Source organism: Pyxicephalus adspersus, chromosome 2, assembly GCF_032062135.1.
Source record: "Pyxicephalus adspersus chromosome 2, UCB_Pads_2.0, whole genome shotgun sequence".
NCBI lineage: Eukaryota > Metazoa > Chordata > Amphibia > Anura > Pyxicephalidae > Pyxicephalus > Pyxicephalus adspersus.
In genome coordinates this window covers 139,742,258-139,761,525 of record NC_092859.1, presented here as the reverse complement: position 1 = coordinate 139,761,525, position 19,268 = coordinate 139,742,258, and the positions used below count along the sequence as shown (strand labels likewise).

General features: G+C 39.3%; 1 protein-coding gene across 2 annotated transcripts in view; it reads left to right on the top strand.

Moving 5' to 3' along the window:
- CERS3 (ceramide synthase 3) overlaps window positions 1-16,485 on the top strand; it is a 94,148-nt gene extending 77,663 nt beyond the window's left edge. For both annotated transcript variants that reach the window (XM_072402658.1, XM_072402657.1), the window contains 7 exons: window positions 2,586-2,643; window positions 4,053-4,103; window positions 4,933-5,025; window positions 7,073-7,201; window positions 8,132-8,238; window positions 9,877-10,030; window positions 13,215-16,485. In XM_072402658.1, coding sequence (XP_072258759.1) covers window positions 2,586-2,643; window positions 4,053-4,103; window positions 4,933-5,025; window positions 7,073-7,201; window positions 8,132-8,238; window positions 9,877-10,030; window positions 13,215-13,331 — 709 coding nt within the window. In that variant the 3' untranslated portion in view covers window positions 13,332-16,485. The remainder of the gene's footprint in view (window positions 1-2,585; window positions 2,644-4,052; window positions 4,104-4,932; window positions 5,026-7,072; window positions 7,202-8,131; window positions 8,239-9,876; window positions 10,031-13,214) is intronic.
- Window positions 16,486-19,268: the final 2,783 nt, after the last annotated feature.

Here is a 19,268-nt window from a genome sequence, read left to right as displayed (position 1 = left end):
TGTGTTAAAAGGAAAACTTTTTCACATCTGCTGCTTCATCGCAGCAGGTACCATAGAGGTAAAATAGCAAAATGTTGTCTTAGAGCTTTTATTTGTAAGGAAGCCAAAATCTAAACTGTCTGGCCGATACACAGACCCATGGCGAAGCAAGAAGCCTGCAGAGGGGTCTCGAAGCAAAGTTTTCCATTACACTAGCTGACTTTAAGGGCCTCAGATTTAATGTAGTGTAATTAGAGACAGCATGAGACCTCTGGGGGACTGTAATTACCTACCACCAGGAGAGCAATCAGACGTAATTTCTCCATGCAATGCTACACTTGCCAAGAGCCACTTTAATCTCCTTACATAGACAATGGACACATAGGGGTTAAGCCCCCATCTGCTTCTCTTCCCTCGGTGTAATGTTTAATCATAAAATTATTATATAGGTGAAATGAAAAGTCAGTGATGTAAGACATTAATGAAGATGTTGCTGAGTGATCTATATTACAGAGCAAAATAGGAAACTGCTGCCTAGATAATCCAAGATTATTACTGACTGAAGTGGAGTGTATGATCCTTCAGTAATCTGCCGCTCTCGTGATAGATCTCCCGAAACACGATACAAGATTGCACACAATTGGCAATTTCATGTCGACTGATGGAGCCACTCACACAGAGTCACATACACAGCCATTCATCTCTTTGATATTAGAAGCATTTTAATGACTGTGCTAAGCACAAGAGAATGTATTTTATATAAACATTTATATTATCCTTATATAAAGCTTTGTGAATAGGAAAGTGGTGAAAAATCCAAACTTCTGATGATAGGTGAGGGGAAATCTTCCAATGTGGACATCTGTTGCAATGACAACATAATTCCCCTGGCTTTGGAGAGATTTCTTCTAGCTTCTTGTTGCAACCCCGGGATGGGCAGTGAGGGCAATTTTCCCCAATGATAAAAAAAAAAAGAACTGACCCTTCTCTACTCTACTTTTGTTTTTTGGTAACTGGTTGTTTCTTTGCTTTTTTCCATACTGCTGATAATTATGATGTAACTTGCATAGCCTCAGTAATATCATGCCACACCTTCATTACAGCCATTCTCAACCAGGTTTTCGTGGAACACTAGGGTTCCTCCAGAGGTTGCCAGGGGTTCCTTAAGCTAAAGCTGACAATCCCTCTATCTGGGGATACCTGCATAGCTCAGGGTCTAATGCCAGGAACATGAACCAGATCTATAAGGTTTGAATTCAGACCACCATAGTAGACATTCCTCTTAGTGATAAATGTGAGGGTCATTGTTCCATATAATTTATTTTAGCATAGGTTCCCTGAGACCTGAACGTTAATTGAAGATTTAGAAAGGCTGCCCTATTATCGCACACAGTTAATAATATTTATTATTATTCAACAGTATTCATATAGCACCAACATTTTACTCAGCCCTGTACATTAAATAGGGATTGCAAATGACAGACAGATACAGACAGTGACACAGGAGGAGGAGAGGATCCTGCCCCGAAGAGCTTACAGTCTAGTAGGTGGGGGATTAACACACAATAGGAGGGGGGATATGTAGTGGTGGGAAGTAGTGAGGGTTTATGATACAGAAGACAGGTAGGTGAGTTTTTGAGTGCTCTTTTAAATGAGCAGAAAGTAGGAGCAAGCTGAAATTGACGATGAAGACCATTCCAGAGATTCGGGGCAGCTCTAGAAAAGTCTTGGAGCCGTGCATGTGATGAGGTTATGAGTGAGGAAGTTATTAGTAGGTCATTGGGGGGGGGGGGGTTTTTTTCGGTCAGAAATGTAAGTGGGACAAGAACTGTGGAGGGATTTGAAGGCAAAGCACAGGAGCTTAAATTTGATTCTAAGGTGAAATGGAAGCCAATGAAGAGAACTACAAAGAGATGCAGCAGAGGAGGAGCGGTGGGAATGATGGATAAGTTTGGCTGCAGCGTTCATAATAGATTGTAGAGGAGAGAGTCGGGTTAGTGGATACCAGACAGGAGGAGGTTACAATAGTCCAGACGAGAGACAGTTCTTGCCACAAGTTAATTTGTGGGTACCCAGTATTCATTTGTATTGATTTAAAGACTACTATTCACCAGCATAGAGCACAGACAGATTATAGACAAGGTCACATTAGAGCTTTTTGTGCCAGATTATTTCCTAATTGGAAATGATGGTGTGTAAAATCTTCACAGCTGCAGATTGCTGCATCATATGATTTAGAAGTCAGTGGGAGGTGATCCGAGGCCATCACATGGAGCAGTGTTAGAGTCTTTGCTATGACCTTAGACATCTGTGAGCCCAACATGATCATTTCATTTACAACAAGTCACACACATTTATTATAAGATATAACTTCCACACGGAGCTGATGGCCACTGTCTGTCTCATCTCAAGTCAGTGTGAAATGCAGACATCCATGCAGTTTGACATGCAGTATTTAATTTATTTTGTTTTTTTGGATATACTTCAACAAGATCCATGAGTAACAATGAAATATACGGGGTGCATTGCTGATTTATATATTTCACCAAAACAATAGATTTTCCCTTGAACTCAGATGTTTTAACACAGATTTGTTCCCTCTCTAGCTGGAGGTTCGCCTTCTACCTGTGTGCTCTGATTGGAGGATTCGGCGTCCTGTATGATGTAAGTCACATTTTATTATATTTGCCTACAGAATGCATCACTGGTGTAAAGTGAAACCTGTATGCCAGAAATATGCAAACTTAAGAAACAAATGTTTTTCAATCAAGAACGTTCTGTCATATTTGCACGAACTCGCATATATACTGAGATTCCTAATTTGTACTTGTCATACATCATGCAAAACCTCAAAAGTGTTGAATTTAAATAGGCTAAGAGGCCAATGGATAATAAAGTCATTTGAAACTAGAATGTTGGAGCAGCCAACACTATACCAGATTTAAGCAGAAATTGTAAAAACTGGGCAGTGTATAGTCATTGCCACCATCAAAAGTTTCTGGGCTGTCTTCCCCATATTTAAAAGTTCCAGCTTTGCAAAAGTCAAGGTCATTTGATCATGGCCCAGTACAAAAATACCACTCCCACCCCTCTTCTTTCCTTGTATAAAAGTTAATAGAATATTCAGTATGTGGGCAAAATTTTGTTTCGATAACCCTTTTCACCTTGTCACATTTTAAATGATTCCCTGTAGTTTGTGTAAAAAATTTCCTATCAGTCATTGTAGATAAGAGATCTGCTGCTTTATGTGCAGTCTTAAGCTACGTACACACGTCAGATTTTTATCACCCGATAATCGGCATCGGCCAATTATCGGGCGAAAATCTGCCGTGTGTACAGTCGGTGTCGTCCATCGTCCGGACGACCGACCTGCCGGATCCACGGACGATGGACGACAGCCGATCCTAATGAAAGGGAAGGGGAGAGCACGCAGCAGGGTGCCGCTCCGTCGCTCTCCCCCTCCCCTCTCCATAGAGCATGAACGGTGCTGTATGTACAGCACCGTTCATGCATCGTGCACTCCCTTGTCGTTGGAAAGGATCGTGAAAGATCCTTTCCAACGACAAAAATTGGAAGTGTGTACGCAGCTTTACTGAGCAGGTCTGTAGACAAACTGGCAAATAAATCAGTTGGCATTTTTGGCAAGTAAGCTTAAAAGTTCAGAAAAATACAGATATATAGGTAATAAAATAAAAACAAAAAATATTCGGGTGCTTTCTTGCCATTTTTTAGGAAGTGGTGGGATCAGGGAGTGATTGCAGGAACTCTTTTTAAGGGAAGTACACAGCAGGTAGCATTGTCTTATATATGGGGGAAATTCCTAAACAACTGAGATGGGAAATCCTTTTCCCTCTCCTGCATGACGCAGACAACAAAAAGTAATGATGGTCCTGATGGAGGTATTACCCCTTGTCAAATCTACCCAATACTACAAAGAAAAAGTTTTGGTTATACAAACGTACATGTCGGCACTATTTTATTTTCCTTTTTTTTTTTAAATAAGAGTCAATAATGTTGAGAAAAATTATCTGGACATTGTGCTTAAACATATTTTCTATTTCTTTCTTTTACAGAAACCTTGGTTTCATGATGTGTGGGAAGTGTGGGTGGGCTACCCAAAACAGGTGAGACACTTATATACTGGTACAGTGGTCTAGGATAAATAAAATGTTGTGCCTTGCAAAGAGACCTAAACATTGGGCCTGATTTATTAAAGTTATTCAAGGCTGTAGAAGATACACTTTTATCAGTGAAGCTGGGTGATCCAGCAAACCTGGAATGAATCTGGTCTAGGATTCAAAACATTTGCCTTGGAGAGCTTTAATAAATCAGGCCCACTATTTTAAAAGCTTGTATCAGCAACATGGCAGAGACTGGTTGGGTGCAGCAGACCTTAGGGTTGCAGAGAAAGTAACCATTTATCAGCTTGCAGGTCATCCCACACCTCTCTCATAATTCACACAGCTCTAATCAATCACCCATCCCTCCATCCATTTTCATTCCATCCCCTAATATTCCAGACCAGTATTCCTAAATTGTAAGGGAGGTTGGCCAGGGCTCATCCCGAATGTTGGAAGGAAGCAGAACTGCACCAGCTGGCGAGAACAAGGGGTAAGACAAAGTACTCCTGGCCATCAGAAAAAGATTACATTGCAGCCTGCCCCACATGGGGCTTCATAGTCACAGACTAGTCAGAGCGTTCATGCTAACCATGAAGCAATGGAAAAGGGTGGCCTGGTCTGATCAGTCGCATTTTTCTCTAGATCATGCAAAGGGCTGGGTGGATATGCATTGTTTTCCTGGGAAAGAGATGGCAACAGGATGGGGATAAAAGGCAAGCAGGGGTGGAATAATTTAAAGAATTTGCTAATTAATCTGCTGTGTGGAATATGTGGTTTTATGATTTTAGTTGCCACATATTAATAACCTAATATTGTCTTTTTCTTTTGCCAGGAAGTGCTGCCATCCCAGTACTGGTACTATGTGGTAGAGCTGAGCTTTTACTGGTCCCTGCTGTTCAGTGTTGCCTCTGATATCAGAAGGAAGGTGAGAGATGACGTATTCCTTCCAAACACTGTTCTCATGTACTGTTAAGTGGCTCTGTGGATTTAGCATTGCAATAAATATTTATCTGATCAGCCTTGCTGTATTTTCCTCTCTCCTTCAGTGCAATAGAAAGCCCCTACTATTCCATTGTATAGCATTGTAAATGTTTCCATCCTCCTATCCAGCAGCTTGTTGTCTGAGTGAAGGCAGACAGGAAATTAAAATGCTTCCAGAGACTCTGAATGTAAATTCTGCAATGCTCTGTGTGTGCAGAGAAAGCTGTAGGAAATTGGAGGATTTTGTAATTTGTTTTTGTTTTTTGTGACCTAGCATAATATTCAGACCAAATAAATCCAGCAAGAAGTATAATAGATAAACATCAAAATAACTTTTCCTGTTATAAATATTGTCATATGTTGTCTTCAGCAGATTTATATGATTAAGTGGACCTGTCACATTGTAAAAACTGAATGCTACAAAAGAGAAGGCTTTAGGAATATTATGTTTTTGAAGTGCAGTTATGATCATTGGAAAAGCTGAAAGGAAAATAGTGGTTGCTAAAAAAAATGTGACTGGTTTTTGGGTTTTGTTACTCTTTCCACTTTTTTCTGCACCCCCTTCTCATTTTCCACCAGCTGCTTAGAGAACCAATGGCAGTCAGCTTTTCACTAAAACCTCTTGTTATAATATAGTAACAATAACAGAAAGAGAATATGCTAATCCCTAATAACTAGAATAACACAAGCACAGTCTTTTTTATGTCTTCCATTGCAGCAGTGTTTTATTAAATGTAGTGTAATGGCATCAATTTAAGTAGCAACTTATCACCAAAATATTTTTGGCTTTCCCTTGAGGAGAGTGTTAAGAAAAGGCCAAGGTGCACAATCAAAGAAAATTCCCAGTGTTCCCCAGAGCAACCACGTAGGATGATGGACTTTGCACACAGATGGTGGTCTGTGGGCACACTAATGCAGGCAGCAAGGTAGAGCATAATAATACCAAAGCTACAAAAAATCGCAAAAGGTGGTTATGGTTAGTTTTCCCTAAATGTTTGTAAGTGATCCTATAGATCTGGCCTCTCCTAGGAGATAGGTAAAAATAATGAGAGAAGAAAGAGGGGATTTGTGGCTAACAATTGGAATTGTATGTCATTCAAATAAAGTATATATATATACAAGTGAGCAAAAGACAATTTCATAACATAGTTTTCACAACATTGTGATATCTCAACATCCATTAGTATCATGCAGTTGAAATAGTACAGCTATACAGGATTTTACTATGATGACTATTTAATGAAATTGTGCTTTTTCTCACTTGTGTATATATATACTATATTTGAATGAAATATAATTCAAATTGTTAGCCACAAATTCCCTCTTTCTTCTCTCATTATTTTTACAAAGCAACAGACAATCTCAGTCAGGAACAGAAGTCAGCATAGTCAGAAGCAGAACACCAAAAAGCAAGAAGGGTAACTGAAACACACAAGGTTACAGGAAACTCTGGGGCCACTGAAAGTTCAACCATGACAGGCGCAATGTCTCAGAAATTCTGAGGCTTCTGCAATGAGGACCTTGTAAAAATAGGTGCAAGGCATAGGTGCAAGAAAAAATTATGCAGCACAGAGGGTGACGGGTAGGCACAAACACAAATGTCTCTCAGGTAACAAGTAGCAAGGGCTTGTATTAGAGTTGTGACACTCCGTTTAAAAACTAATCTACACCTAAGAGCTGTGTCCTGACTGGTAGCAGTGTCTTGGGTGAAGCTCAGAAGTGGGGATGAATGACGAAACTCTGCCACTTAATTGCAGGATCTCTGTGCAGTTCCTAGTATAGCCACAATCTCTGTACTTTGAGATTTTGCTATAAATGTAGGTGATTCATAAAGATTAAGGAAAAATGTGAATTAATAAAAGTGTCATATTACATTTTTGTTGGCCCCTGAACTTAGCGTTCTCATGTATCTGCATATCTGATAACTACAGCTAGATCCATGTTCATATTAGTAAAAAGTGTGTAAGAATTTCACCTCTTTCTTCCTGTAGGATTTCAAAGTGCAAGTTGTTCATCACTGTGCCACCATCTTCCTGCTGAACTTCTCATGGTGTGTCAAGTATATCCGAGTGGGCACATTGACTATGTTGGTGCATGATGTCTCTGATGTCCTGCTGGAGGTACAGTACAGAATAAAATTTAAATATAATGTCTAAACTCCCAACAAACAAATGCTGGTTTACCTGCTAAAGGATTGGTAGTTCTTTCTTTTTTGAGACTCACAGGTCTGCAGGCTCTTGCACATACTGTAAGCACAGCCCAGTTCTTTCTCTCCATATCAGTATTCTGCACCTCTGGAAATAGAAAATAATATTGGTGCCACACCAGTGGCTGTAGAACGTCAATATACAGGGTTTCAGGGGCCCAAGTAACCCTCCTTCTGTTTATTGGGGCTGACGGGTATATAAACTAGAATTGTAGGACTTGAAAGTATTTGTAATTGGAATACTAGCAGCATTGTATTTCATCTGTGGTAGGAGCTTCAATATAGAGGCTAGTTTGAGCATTCTGTTTCAAGTTGCACCAGTTTGGAGCAATTAAAAATCTTCCAAAACTCCACAACTATTTGTGTTGTGTTATTTTTCTCTATTTATGGATTCCACTTTGGGCACCCATTTTGGGTTTTCTGACTTATGGGAGCTGCTTAGCCAGAGTCAGTAGACTTAATAAACCAGGGTTGATGTTGACAGTATTGGGCTCCAATAGTTAAAGGTCCAGCACTCCCACTCTCATCCTCGTTAGTACATGAGTACTACAGTACAACAGATAAGCCCCTTCTCCCTTTCCTACACGAGGCCGATAACCAGTTCAGGTACTTATCCTACTTGATAAATTATTATTATTACCTTGTAATATAACAGTATTTATATAGCGCCAACATATTACACAGCACTGTACATTAAATAGGGGATATGGTTGATGTATTAATGTTATTGATTTGGGTTGTGCATATCTGGCAGAAGTTTAGCTTCAAGGTCTTGCATGAGCACTGACAAATGATAAATGTTTGCTGTATTGTACTAAACTTTACATTTGTTTTGTTTTCTTAGGCTGCTAAAATGTGCAGCTATGCTGAGTGGAAGAAGTCATGTAATGTGCTGTTTGCTGTATTTGCTGTGGTATTCGCTGTCAGCCGACTTGTTATCTTCCCCTTTTGGTAAGTTTAACAAACAATGCGTGCATTTTCGTTTATATGATCTCTGTTGATTTCAAAGACACTTGGCACCGCATCCTCCTAAATGTTCCCATTCATTCAATTGTTTAAATTAAGAGTGATTGGCCTGTTGGCAATGCTGGAATAATACCATTTAATACCATTGCCTGATATGCATTGTTGGCACTCAAGGTAAAATGACATACAGATAAACATATGAACAGGTCTGTCATTAATAAGAAGAGGTCTACCTGCTGAATTATAATATTGCTGACATAGAATGATTATGTTGCTACATATGCAAAGCTCAGGTGTACTTTAAAAAACACCTTTACTGCTATAAAAGTAAAGAACAGTAGGGGATGTAGATATTACATTTTCAGCAGCAAAAAGAATTTTGTTTTTAAGGCCTGATCTGTTTGTGGATGCATGGCATGGTTTGTCTGTTACAGAGCCACTGCTAGAAGGTTAACGAGGAAAATTTAATGTCAAAGTGTCATACTGTCACAATTTGTTCAAAATCTGTTATAAGTGTCTGTAATTGTATTTAATGCTAGACCTGTGTAATAACGGCCTTTCTCAACCTTTTTAACATGGGATAACCTGTGAAATAAATTTCAGATATCAGGGAACTCCTTTTATAATTACTCACAGCTCATAGAATATTAGTGTGCTAGTCAGTGGGAAGAATGGCATTGCTGACCAGTGAGAAAAATGTCACCCTTACAGATAGACAAGAAGATCATTGGTGTTAGTTAAACTTACACCATGTTGATAGGTCCAAATTGCTCATTGCCTAAAGAACCCCTAGCAACCTCTGGAGGAACCTTAAGATTCCACAGAACCCTGGTAGAGAACATTGTTATACCGATGTGTGCGCAATCACTTGCTCCAGTTGGTACCTGCTATGTAATGTAGCTGCCAGCACCACACTGCAGATTAATGCCATGTATTGTAGCTGAATACAAATCACCATTGAAAATATTGAGATTCATTTCTGGTACATTTCTTCTACAGAATAACTTTGTGCCATGGTTCTTCATGACACCTTCCACATTCAAACCACTTTAAGGTGGCTCTACTTAGAAAAGAGTGGAGATTTATAACAAGGAAAATAAGTTAACTAGTACAGAAGTCCCTATTGGTCTTTCATAGCAGAACATTTTTAATCAAATCCACAGGCACAATTTAAATACAATAGTTAGTGTCAAATGAAGTTAACATGGCATTCGCCGAGAACAAGTTCTCAATTTATAACAGGGAGACTTCTGAGTGGATCAGTCCCTTTTTGACTTATTTGGGGCAATGTAGCAGGTTTTCTTGGCAAGTCATATTTCACCATCTATTGTCTGACACTAATCCTCCTGTTCTGTGGAAATTCCCAGTGCCTCCAGGTATGAGAAAACAGGGCCATCTTATGTTCCTTCAGCCAGTGCTTGGGCCAGAGCAGCCAGGAAACCTTTATATACAGAAAGAAGAATGTCATTACCCTGTGTTAACATGGAGTTTAAATTGGAACTAAACTTAGTGTTCCGAGAGACAATAGTTGGGGAGCATGGTGAAAGTTTCAGTGGGTAAAAGTTGCTTTAAATGTGCTTTAAAAGTCATCAACTGCCTAATGATACTTTTCTTATTTTGCAGGATCATCTATGCCACAACAGTCTATCCCCTGTATTACTGCCCACGGTTTTTCCTCTACTATTTCTTCAACATGGTCATGTTTGTGCTGCAGTTCCTTCATATATACTGGGCATATCTCATCTTCAGGATGGTGCGAAAAATGATTTCTGGAAATGTAAGTGTTTTACAACAATAAGCTTCTAGGTGATGTTGACAAAAAATACAGTAAAGTCAATGAAATGACGTCTGCAACAAGCTAGATTAGGCTCATCATTGCTGACAACCTAGAGGAACCATTGGTTTTCCAGCTAGTTGCTTTAGAACAACATGCAGCTAATAAATGGGTTTTTTTTTCCCTAATGCATGGATGAGCTATTTGTGAGCTTAATGGTTCAACCAAGAATATCCAACCACAGATTCACCTCCCCATTTAATCTTTACGTGTTTTTTACAATTTGAGCCTGTTGAGTCCTGGCATTGTCATTTTGGAAAAAGCCTGTGCTGTCAGGGAGGAAAAAAATCGATTGGTGAAAAAATAGATTATTTAGTATATTCAAGTAGTCATCTGACTTTGTTTTTTGTTCACATAGCAATGCTAAACCAAGACCTAACCAGTCGAAGCAACACTAAATAAGCAGTGATGTCTCCGCTATGACCATGCTACTCATATATTATCAGTATGGAGTTTGAGCATAGGTTAGATGACATTATACATGATTGAAATGGCTGCAGTACTTGTTATGGTTTTGCTAGTTGGCTAACACTTTAACATATATAATATCACATTTCATGCTACTGAAATAAACCGGAGCTCCAGTTTAGAAAGGACGTTAGCCACTGCATTACAAAATCATAATATATTGGCTTTTTTTTTCTCCAGAAAAATGATTACTATATAGAGCCCATGGGAGTACAGTAAAAATCAATACAGTTCATTCCTGTTTTTTTTTTTTTTTTTTTTTTATTTGTGTGTTAATTTAAGAATAGGAGGGGAGACATACCAACACAATAAATAGAGTAACAAATACGCTTTAAATTAACAAGTCAGAAGACATGCAATAAATTTAATCCATCCCAAATCAATTTATGATAACACCATGCCTTTTCAACGGTTTGACATTTCTCTTCAAGTATGAATAAAGGCATTTAACACTAATTGCAGGCAGTGAAATGGTATATTTACTCGCTTCCCATACCCTCCTGTTGTGGCCAATTTTCAGCGCTGATGGAAGAAAGCCCCCTGCATGCTCAGGCATCCACAGGCTTATCCTATTGCTCTTTGTGTGTGTGCCAAGTAAGGATTTACAAGCAGAGTTTTGCAGTAAGCCACAAAGCTCACACAAGCCAAGCAATGCCTGCAGGAAACTGACTGAGTACAGACAGAAACAAAGGAATGTTCTGCATGAAGCAGAATACTTTGTAGGAATGTGCTGCTCATGTGCACAGGCCATATATTAAAAAAATGAGTTATTGGTGGTGTTAAATACATGTCATATCTCAAAGTATTGTATGTAGCATGTAATAAAGTTAAGCCCTGAACTACATAAAAATTAGATTTATTTCTCAAACATTTTGTGCTTATATTCTCTTAAAGTTTAAGTAAATCTTAAACTGAACAATGGGAGTTAGTTAGAAGTGAATTCAAACACTGTATATAATCCCTGAATTACAATGTTTCTACATGAATAGGTGGCACTTGTAGTAGGTGGTAAGCAATGGTGTGACCTGGAAAAGTTATAGAGGTCTTAAAGTGGACCTATCACTGAGAGATGATGGGAGCTGCCATTGCTGAACTTATTCTAAACATTACTAACTGCTTGGTAAATCAGCTCTTGGTGTCAGTAGTTAATGTCACACCTGAAATATTTGTGCAGATAACTGTGGCAATTAGCTGAACGCCTGAGCTGCATCTTCATTCTGGGTCAGTGACTCAGTAGGTAATGAAAGCAAAGAATCAGAACACCAACCATGTAAGCTGTATATCGAAGAACCCGGTCAGTAATGGCAGCATACACAATCTCTCATTATAGGTTCACTATAGGTCTGGGTGAATAGATGCGCAGCTACACAATAAAAGTTCAGTTCCAAAGTCACCACTTATAATTTACACTAATCAAAATGATTGCTCAGGGATTTTTTCTTTTTTTGGCTTTAGCTGCGATTTAAAACGGTGCTTCCTTAGATTGAACCTATATATACCCTAAATTTCCCAAGGCAAAGGCAGATGAGTAGTGGGCAGGTTAAAGTGGTAGGCCTATAGATGTCAATACAAACCCTGCAAAACTCCTCAGGAGCCCTGAAGAATGAAGAGCTTCCATTTATAATGTTGCCCCAAAGAGGTTTGCTCCCACTCCCTACTATTGGTTCATCTCTATGATGGATGGTCTGACGGACCAGTAATAACGTGAGAGGGGCATGTACAAGTTAGGAGCTGAAATTATCTGATATATATGAGCTCTCTGTACGATCCCAATGCTATTACCATGCAGTACTACCAAGGAGGCACAGCTCTCATTACTAACAGATAAGTAAGTGACAATATACTATATATAGTGACCCATAGCTCTTTTTTCACTCACTTAATTAAAATGATGCATACATGAGTTTATAGGTAATGCATATGAATGAGGTGGGCCAGGGACAGTGCAGATAGGGACTAATGGTAGTTCACTATCCCAGGAATTAGTCGGGATCGAAAGAGATCTTAGTAAATTTTCCTTTGCTCAGCCTGCAGATTAAACCGCGTCCAGGTAAAAAAACAACAAAACACTGAAATCTGATTTAAGCACAATAGGGACTCTATATTAGAGGAAAAATGAGTAAAAGGCTGAAGTTCAGCTTTTGCCATGAATTCTACAGTAGACAAGAGTGCAGCAGAAGGTACATGATATGTTCATGTTGCCCGGCCTTCATTCAGCTGTCTTCGGTGTTCCATACAACTTCTCTGGTTTCCTTTCTGGCCTGCAACAGTAATCATCGGCTTGTAAGGAAAGCTGGAATAAGAAAACAATTCGAGCTGTGTCTTTGTTGCTTTAAGTGGCTGTATTGGAAGGGAACATGTCATCACTGTGGAAGAATTTTACTGTTTATTCAATACCTAGTTATAACTGTTACATTTACAGTTTATAACTTTCTTTATATACCTTCACTTTGTCTAAGCCTGACGATGATGTGTCCATGGTATATACTCTTCCTGACCTTACACACTGTCTTAGTCAGACCGTAAAACACAAAGCAGGACAATGTGAGAGAAAGAAACCAAAGAAAGGTTTTATCTGTTCTGCAAAAAGTTTTGTGGTTCTTCAAACTATTTATGATGTTAGTATTAGAAAATAAACAAGCATCTGTTCTTTCTGTAGATGTCTGGTGACGATCGCAGCGATAACGATGAAGAAGACAGCGAAGAAAACGAGGACCAGGCCTTAACCAACGGAGATGGCAAGAAGCCCATAGTAAATGGTCAACACGACCGTTAATCCTCAACGCCGCACCTGCATTTGTGCCTTCACTCCTGATGAACAGAGAAAGAGTTAAACAAGAACTTGCTTATCTGCATTGGTTTTCCAGCCAGACACTAAGCAGGGGGCTGCAGCTGGAGAAGCAATAATCATCAGGAGGTCTATGGTCCTAATAGGACCAACTGTGTTCCAGAGGTGGCACAGCCAACTTCCAGTCCCAACCATAAACTAACACAAAAATAAAAATAAAAAGCTTGTACTGCGTGCATGAGGCAGCAAAAACAATAAAACCTTTTGTCCTGCTACAGAGAAAGAAGATCAGATTATTGCAGCCTCCTCTGGAAATGCAAAGGGTTAATATAAAGAGTGTGTGTGTAGGATGTTACCAAGATATTTTAGTTTCTTAATCTGTTCCTGACTGTTTGATCTGGCTTATGATTACATCTGGTATCAACCATGGCTAACAAATGCAAGTGTTTAGATGCCTAGGGGTGGACACTAAACAAGGTGGCCACAAAATGCACCAGGGATGCGGTGAGGGCCACTGCCCCATAACCAGTCACAGAATACTCTTCGAGGGGTTAACATGGCGGTGTTCTGAAAATGATGACACTGACTCCGCCTTCTCCTTTTCTCTATTTATCCCACATACAGGAACACAAGAGGAGCTCTGTATAGAATACACACAAGATTAGCTGTGTGCCTGCTGTGACTTCATCTATGAGGTGTATGGGAGGGGACAGCTGGATAAATTTCAGCCAAACTGCTTCAGAGATGACCACAGAAAGAACTGGCTACATAGCTCGCCTTTAACGCATATCACTAATGTGCCTGCTTTCAATACACGGCTAGGACATTTTGCTTCTTACAAAACACCAGAAACTTCTGTAAGTTACACATATCTAGTGTCTCCCATGGATGGGTTTATTAATCCAGTGCAAAGAGCAGCAATGTGCAAAAATCCTTAGTGACCAATCTGATTTCACCAGTTCTAGAAAGATCATTGCTGACTGTTTTTTTGTGGCTTTGCAATTTATCATAAAAGGCCTTTGAGCGTTTTATAGAGCTTTTTGGTCCTAAAGGTAAATATTTGTTTGGGAAGCCGCAGATTGAAGCTACAATTCTCTGGCTTGTGAGATGCATGCTTGTCTTACCACAGTGATGGCATGCAGCCTGGAAATCAGAAAATTGCAGGGTCCATCTGAGGATTTATACACGGGGGGTGCCGATGTGGCAGACCTCCTACGTTCCTATGCTATTCACATAATGCTAAAGAGAGTCAAATATGTGCTGCAAGCAAGAGCAGAATAGTCAATTCAAATGAACAGTATAGAGCAGTGTTCCTAGACCTTTTTAACACGGGGGAGCTCTAGATATAACTTTCAGGTCTTCAGGTAACCCCTACTATAATTACTTTATCCACAGCTCAGAGTATATTAGGGTGGTGGCCAGTGTGAAGAATGTCTGTTACATTGCTGGCCAGTAGGAAAAAAATCATCCATACAGATAGGCAAAAAGATCATTGGTGTCCTAAACTGACCTGAGAGGTACAAAGTGATCATTGCTCAGGGAACCTCTAGAAACCTCTGGAGGAATCCTAGTTGTGAAACCCTGGTCTCTCATATACGGATCTTTGTGCTGGGTTGCATTGCTTACAACCGACATTCCCAACCAGGGTTATGTAGAACCCCAGGGAGCTTCCAGAGGTTGCCAAGGAGGTCCCTTGTGCTGTAACTGAATGACCTCCGAGCTGATAATACCTTCAAAATTTCAGAGCCAACACAGGACACCTAAGAAAAGCAAAGCTGCATACAGATGTGAAATTTCTGTAGCTGGAAACTATCTTTCCTGATCATTTCCAGTAATTATAGAACAAACATTTATTGTTCAGCTCTATGGAAAGGGGAGGATGAGGGAGAGACATCCTGCTGTATCTTCCTCAATGACAGCAGTCATCCCTGCTTGGTTCTTCGGTTGTGGTGGATCAATAATAACATCAGAAGACCTCTGTACACAAGCTAGATTTTTATCCAAAACAATCATGATTTTTGTCTTTGCTAGCTTGTGTACAGATCTCAGGGGTGGCATTCTTCCCTAATAGCCAATAATATAGGTTACATTTTCCCACTCACTGATTTAGTTTTATTGGGTTCCCTGAGACCTTAGGGAAGGATATTAACATTGAGGACTGCTGGCATGCTTTAGATACTGTAGGACTTATTGGCTCTCATTGCTATTATGCTGGTATAGAACTGAAATGTGGCACAGACATTAGATGTATTCCATGGAATCTCAGCCATAAAAAAAAAAAAAAAAAAAAAAAAACGGTATTGAGTGGGCATAGCTGACTTTATAAAATGCTTATTTTACTGGCAGTCATATTGACTCAGATGCAGATAAGTAAATTAGACTGTTTTTTCCCTGCTTTATACAATCTGCATATTTGTTCCGTGGAGATAACTTGTAAAGTCATTTGGATAGCATACTAGGCAATCTATGACAGGTACACTTTGATAAGGCAGAGTAGTAGCCAATCATTAGTGATTACTGTACATCACTTCTCTTTGCACTTCCTGTTCCACAGTCCCCTTGGTGGTGCTGATACCCAAGAAATATATATCTCAACATAAACATGGCTTTAATGCATTCATATAACACAGATGTATTTTCATTTTAGTTCATTTCTAACACCCCTGAGAATCAGTTTTATATATTTACCTTTGCTAAATGCTGTTACCTAAGTCAGCGTAATCCAATCCTGCACCTTCCTTCTGCTTTATCTCCAGTTCTTCATTTCATTCAGTGCTGCCTTATTGTACACTGAGGTCAGATTTGGCTGCTGATAGAAGCAACCAGACCCCTGGCCTTTGTAAAGGTCAATGCACCTTCCAGCTAAAGTGCTCTATTACAGTTTTGTTAACATGTTTGGCTTCAGAGCCAAAAGATTTTTTTTTCCATTAATACTTAATAGAGTGGCAATTTGGGTTCATCCCAAACATTATATAAAGACCAAAGCTTCGTGAAATAAAAGAAAATAACATTTAAGTTCAGTATTGTCTGCTGCAGAATGATTATGAGATGTTTCATGCTGAATAGTCTTTTACACACACTAATTTTCTATTTGTAATTCTCTCCACTTGTAAATAAAACCACAAACTATGATGGAGCCACATATTGTACCTGTTTGAAGAGGACTGGTCATTTTTAGTCTGTATTATTAGGTTTGTGACTATAAAGGAGCCACACGTGTCTGGTCTTACATTATTGGTGGCAGAAATGTACACAACATGTACAGGTCAGATAATCGTGGTCCAAGACACATGGTCATGGGGTGAGAATCTGACTTGTACAGCGGTTTAACTTTAACTTGCATATACAAAGCGATAACCTCTAGTAAATTGCTTCAAGCAATGTGTCTTATCCCCAAATAGCATACATACTTATATTAGTTATTTTGACGGACACTGGATTTTTTGAGGCTAAACCTATTTTTTTTCCTCAAATGAATAATGATTTATACCAAAACAGTTTATTATAAATGAATATACAGATAATAAAACCATTTAAAAAACAAGATACATTAATGTCTCAGTAACATTAGCTTGTTGTTTTTCCTCGACGCGTTTCATGGAACCAGTCCACGTCTTCAGGAGGAGATCTGCAAGAATATAAAACTTGATAATCAAGCTCATTGGATTGGGAACTTTATTCAAGCTATCGGTTTTCCTTTTGAGCCCTCTTGTCAGGTGTTTTTCTGAGGGGACTACAAACCTATAGGCTTGATTATCGCAGATCTCCTCCTGAAGAAGTTGATTAGTTCCATGAAACGCGTCAAGGAAAAACAACGCGCTAATGAGACATTAATGTATCTTGTTTTTTAAATGTTTTTATTATCTGTATTTTCATTTATAACAAACTGTTTTGGTAAAAAATTAATCATTTAAAGAAAAAAAAAATAGGTTTAGCCTCAAAAATCCCATCTCTGTTAAAATAACTAATATAAATGTGTACAGTAGTTGGCCGGTGTTGTTCATCCATCCACTATGACATATCAATAAATGACCGCTATACTTGGAGGAGAACAGAGCAAGGTGCTATTTGCTTGTCCTCCCTCCTCCACTGAATAAAATGGGCACTGTGTATACAGCACTCATTCCTTCTTCTGTCCCTGGAAATGATCATGAAGGATCTTTTCCAACCATATAATCCCATATGTGTATGTAGCTCTACACGTGTGTTGGATTGAGATCTCTCTTGCTACCTTGATTGGCAGGAAAATGAAGATTAAATAATGAGGGGTCAGTGTTGTGTGCAGCTGTGTGATGATCAGGTAGATGAAATGTTGTGATATTTTCTGCATTGAAGAGTATTATTAATATTATTAAACAGGAATTATATAACGCCAACATGTTACACAGCGCTGTACATTAAATAGGGGTTGCAAATGGCAGATACTAAAGTGATGCAGGAGGAGACCTTGCCCAGAAGAGCTTACAATCTAAGAAAGAGTAGTGTAGATCTCCCATCCCAAGACCTTAGTATGGGGCCGACACAGATAACCCCTTTAACTGGGTCAGCTAAAACTTTACATGGATAACTTTGTCTTTGTAACATCAATTTTTTTTTCTGTACCCTACCAGATCATTTATTCAACACTTATCTTACCTTGGGTCAGGGTCAGACTTGCTTCAGGATCAAGCGACCCCATATGGCTTTTGTATCTGGCACCTGGACAGCCACTCAGTCATTCGCACCACAGCGCTGTTCTTGGAACCAAAGTTTGCACATTCCACAACTGACCGTTCACTGCTTTCCTCTATTCACTATAGACTTGCCATTGGGGGAAGGTACATGTAGAGCAGTGGTCCCCAACCTTTTGGAGCTTGCAAACCACTAAATCTACGGACTCCGCGGATGCGCGGGGAGCTATGTGTTACTTTAACGGGAAGAGGGAAACTGGAGCACTGGAACATTGAAAGTGAATAAATATCTATAAAAAAAAGATGCAAGTGGGCATTTAAAGTACATTTCCAACACATTATTAAGCAGTGACAGGGTCTCTTTAATTAAGCTTAGATAATGATTGTAAGATCCAACTATTTCTGTGGGTGGGAGCGGTCTTGGGAACATTTGATTGGGGAGCTCATTTGTCTATTAGCCCTCCCTTTATGTCAGTGCAATTCATTTTAGCATTTGGAAAACATTAAAATGTGCTTTTCTATTACTCATTATGGACTGATATTCAAGCAGAATGTCAGCTGAAAACCGATCAGGCATGGCATTTTGTTAATTGCTTTTATATCGTATTGAACCTTGGTAAGAAAGACCAATTACCAGTAGATGGTGCATCAAACGGTTGTAAGGGATCGATTTGTATGACGATTGTTACAATAACATTATGATAAAGTGTGTCTAGTATTCGAATCCTCTGATACGTGTGTGCTCGCAGAGTAAATGCTGATTCTTGTTGCTGCAGTCAGTGGGAGCTCCGAGGACTATTCCGAACATTCTTTTACCTCCTACTGATATGTCTGCAGAATCTGATCTGCTGAAAGGCAACCATAAATTAAACCGTGACAATCATCTTCTATACTGGCCCTCCTAATATATAGCAGAGGGCAGATATACTTATACAGGGCATTTATGTTTCCATATCTTTTGTGTCAGGTGATCTTGTGGCAGAATTCCATTTTTTTCTGCTCCTATCCACATAAAATCAGAGCTCAAGGGATACCACAAGAATGATAAGTGGGTGCATCCCACCCTACTCCAATCCCATTCACATTCACACCAACTGGAAGCAAAGTGAGAATCAGTTCATTTTAGATCCTCTATTAACAACAAATCACAATACCAAAAATATCATTAACAGGAATGCAACTGGAATTGGAGCAATAGATTCCAGAAATGTGTTCCAGGGTTTGTGGCTCCTCAGAAAACACCTTGTGCCCAAAT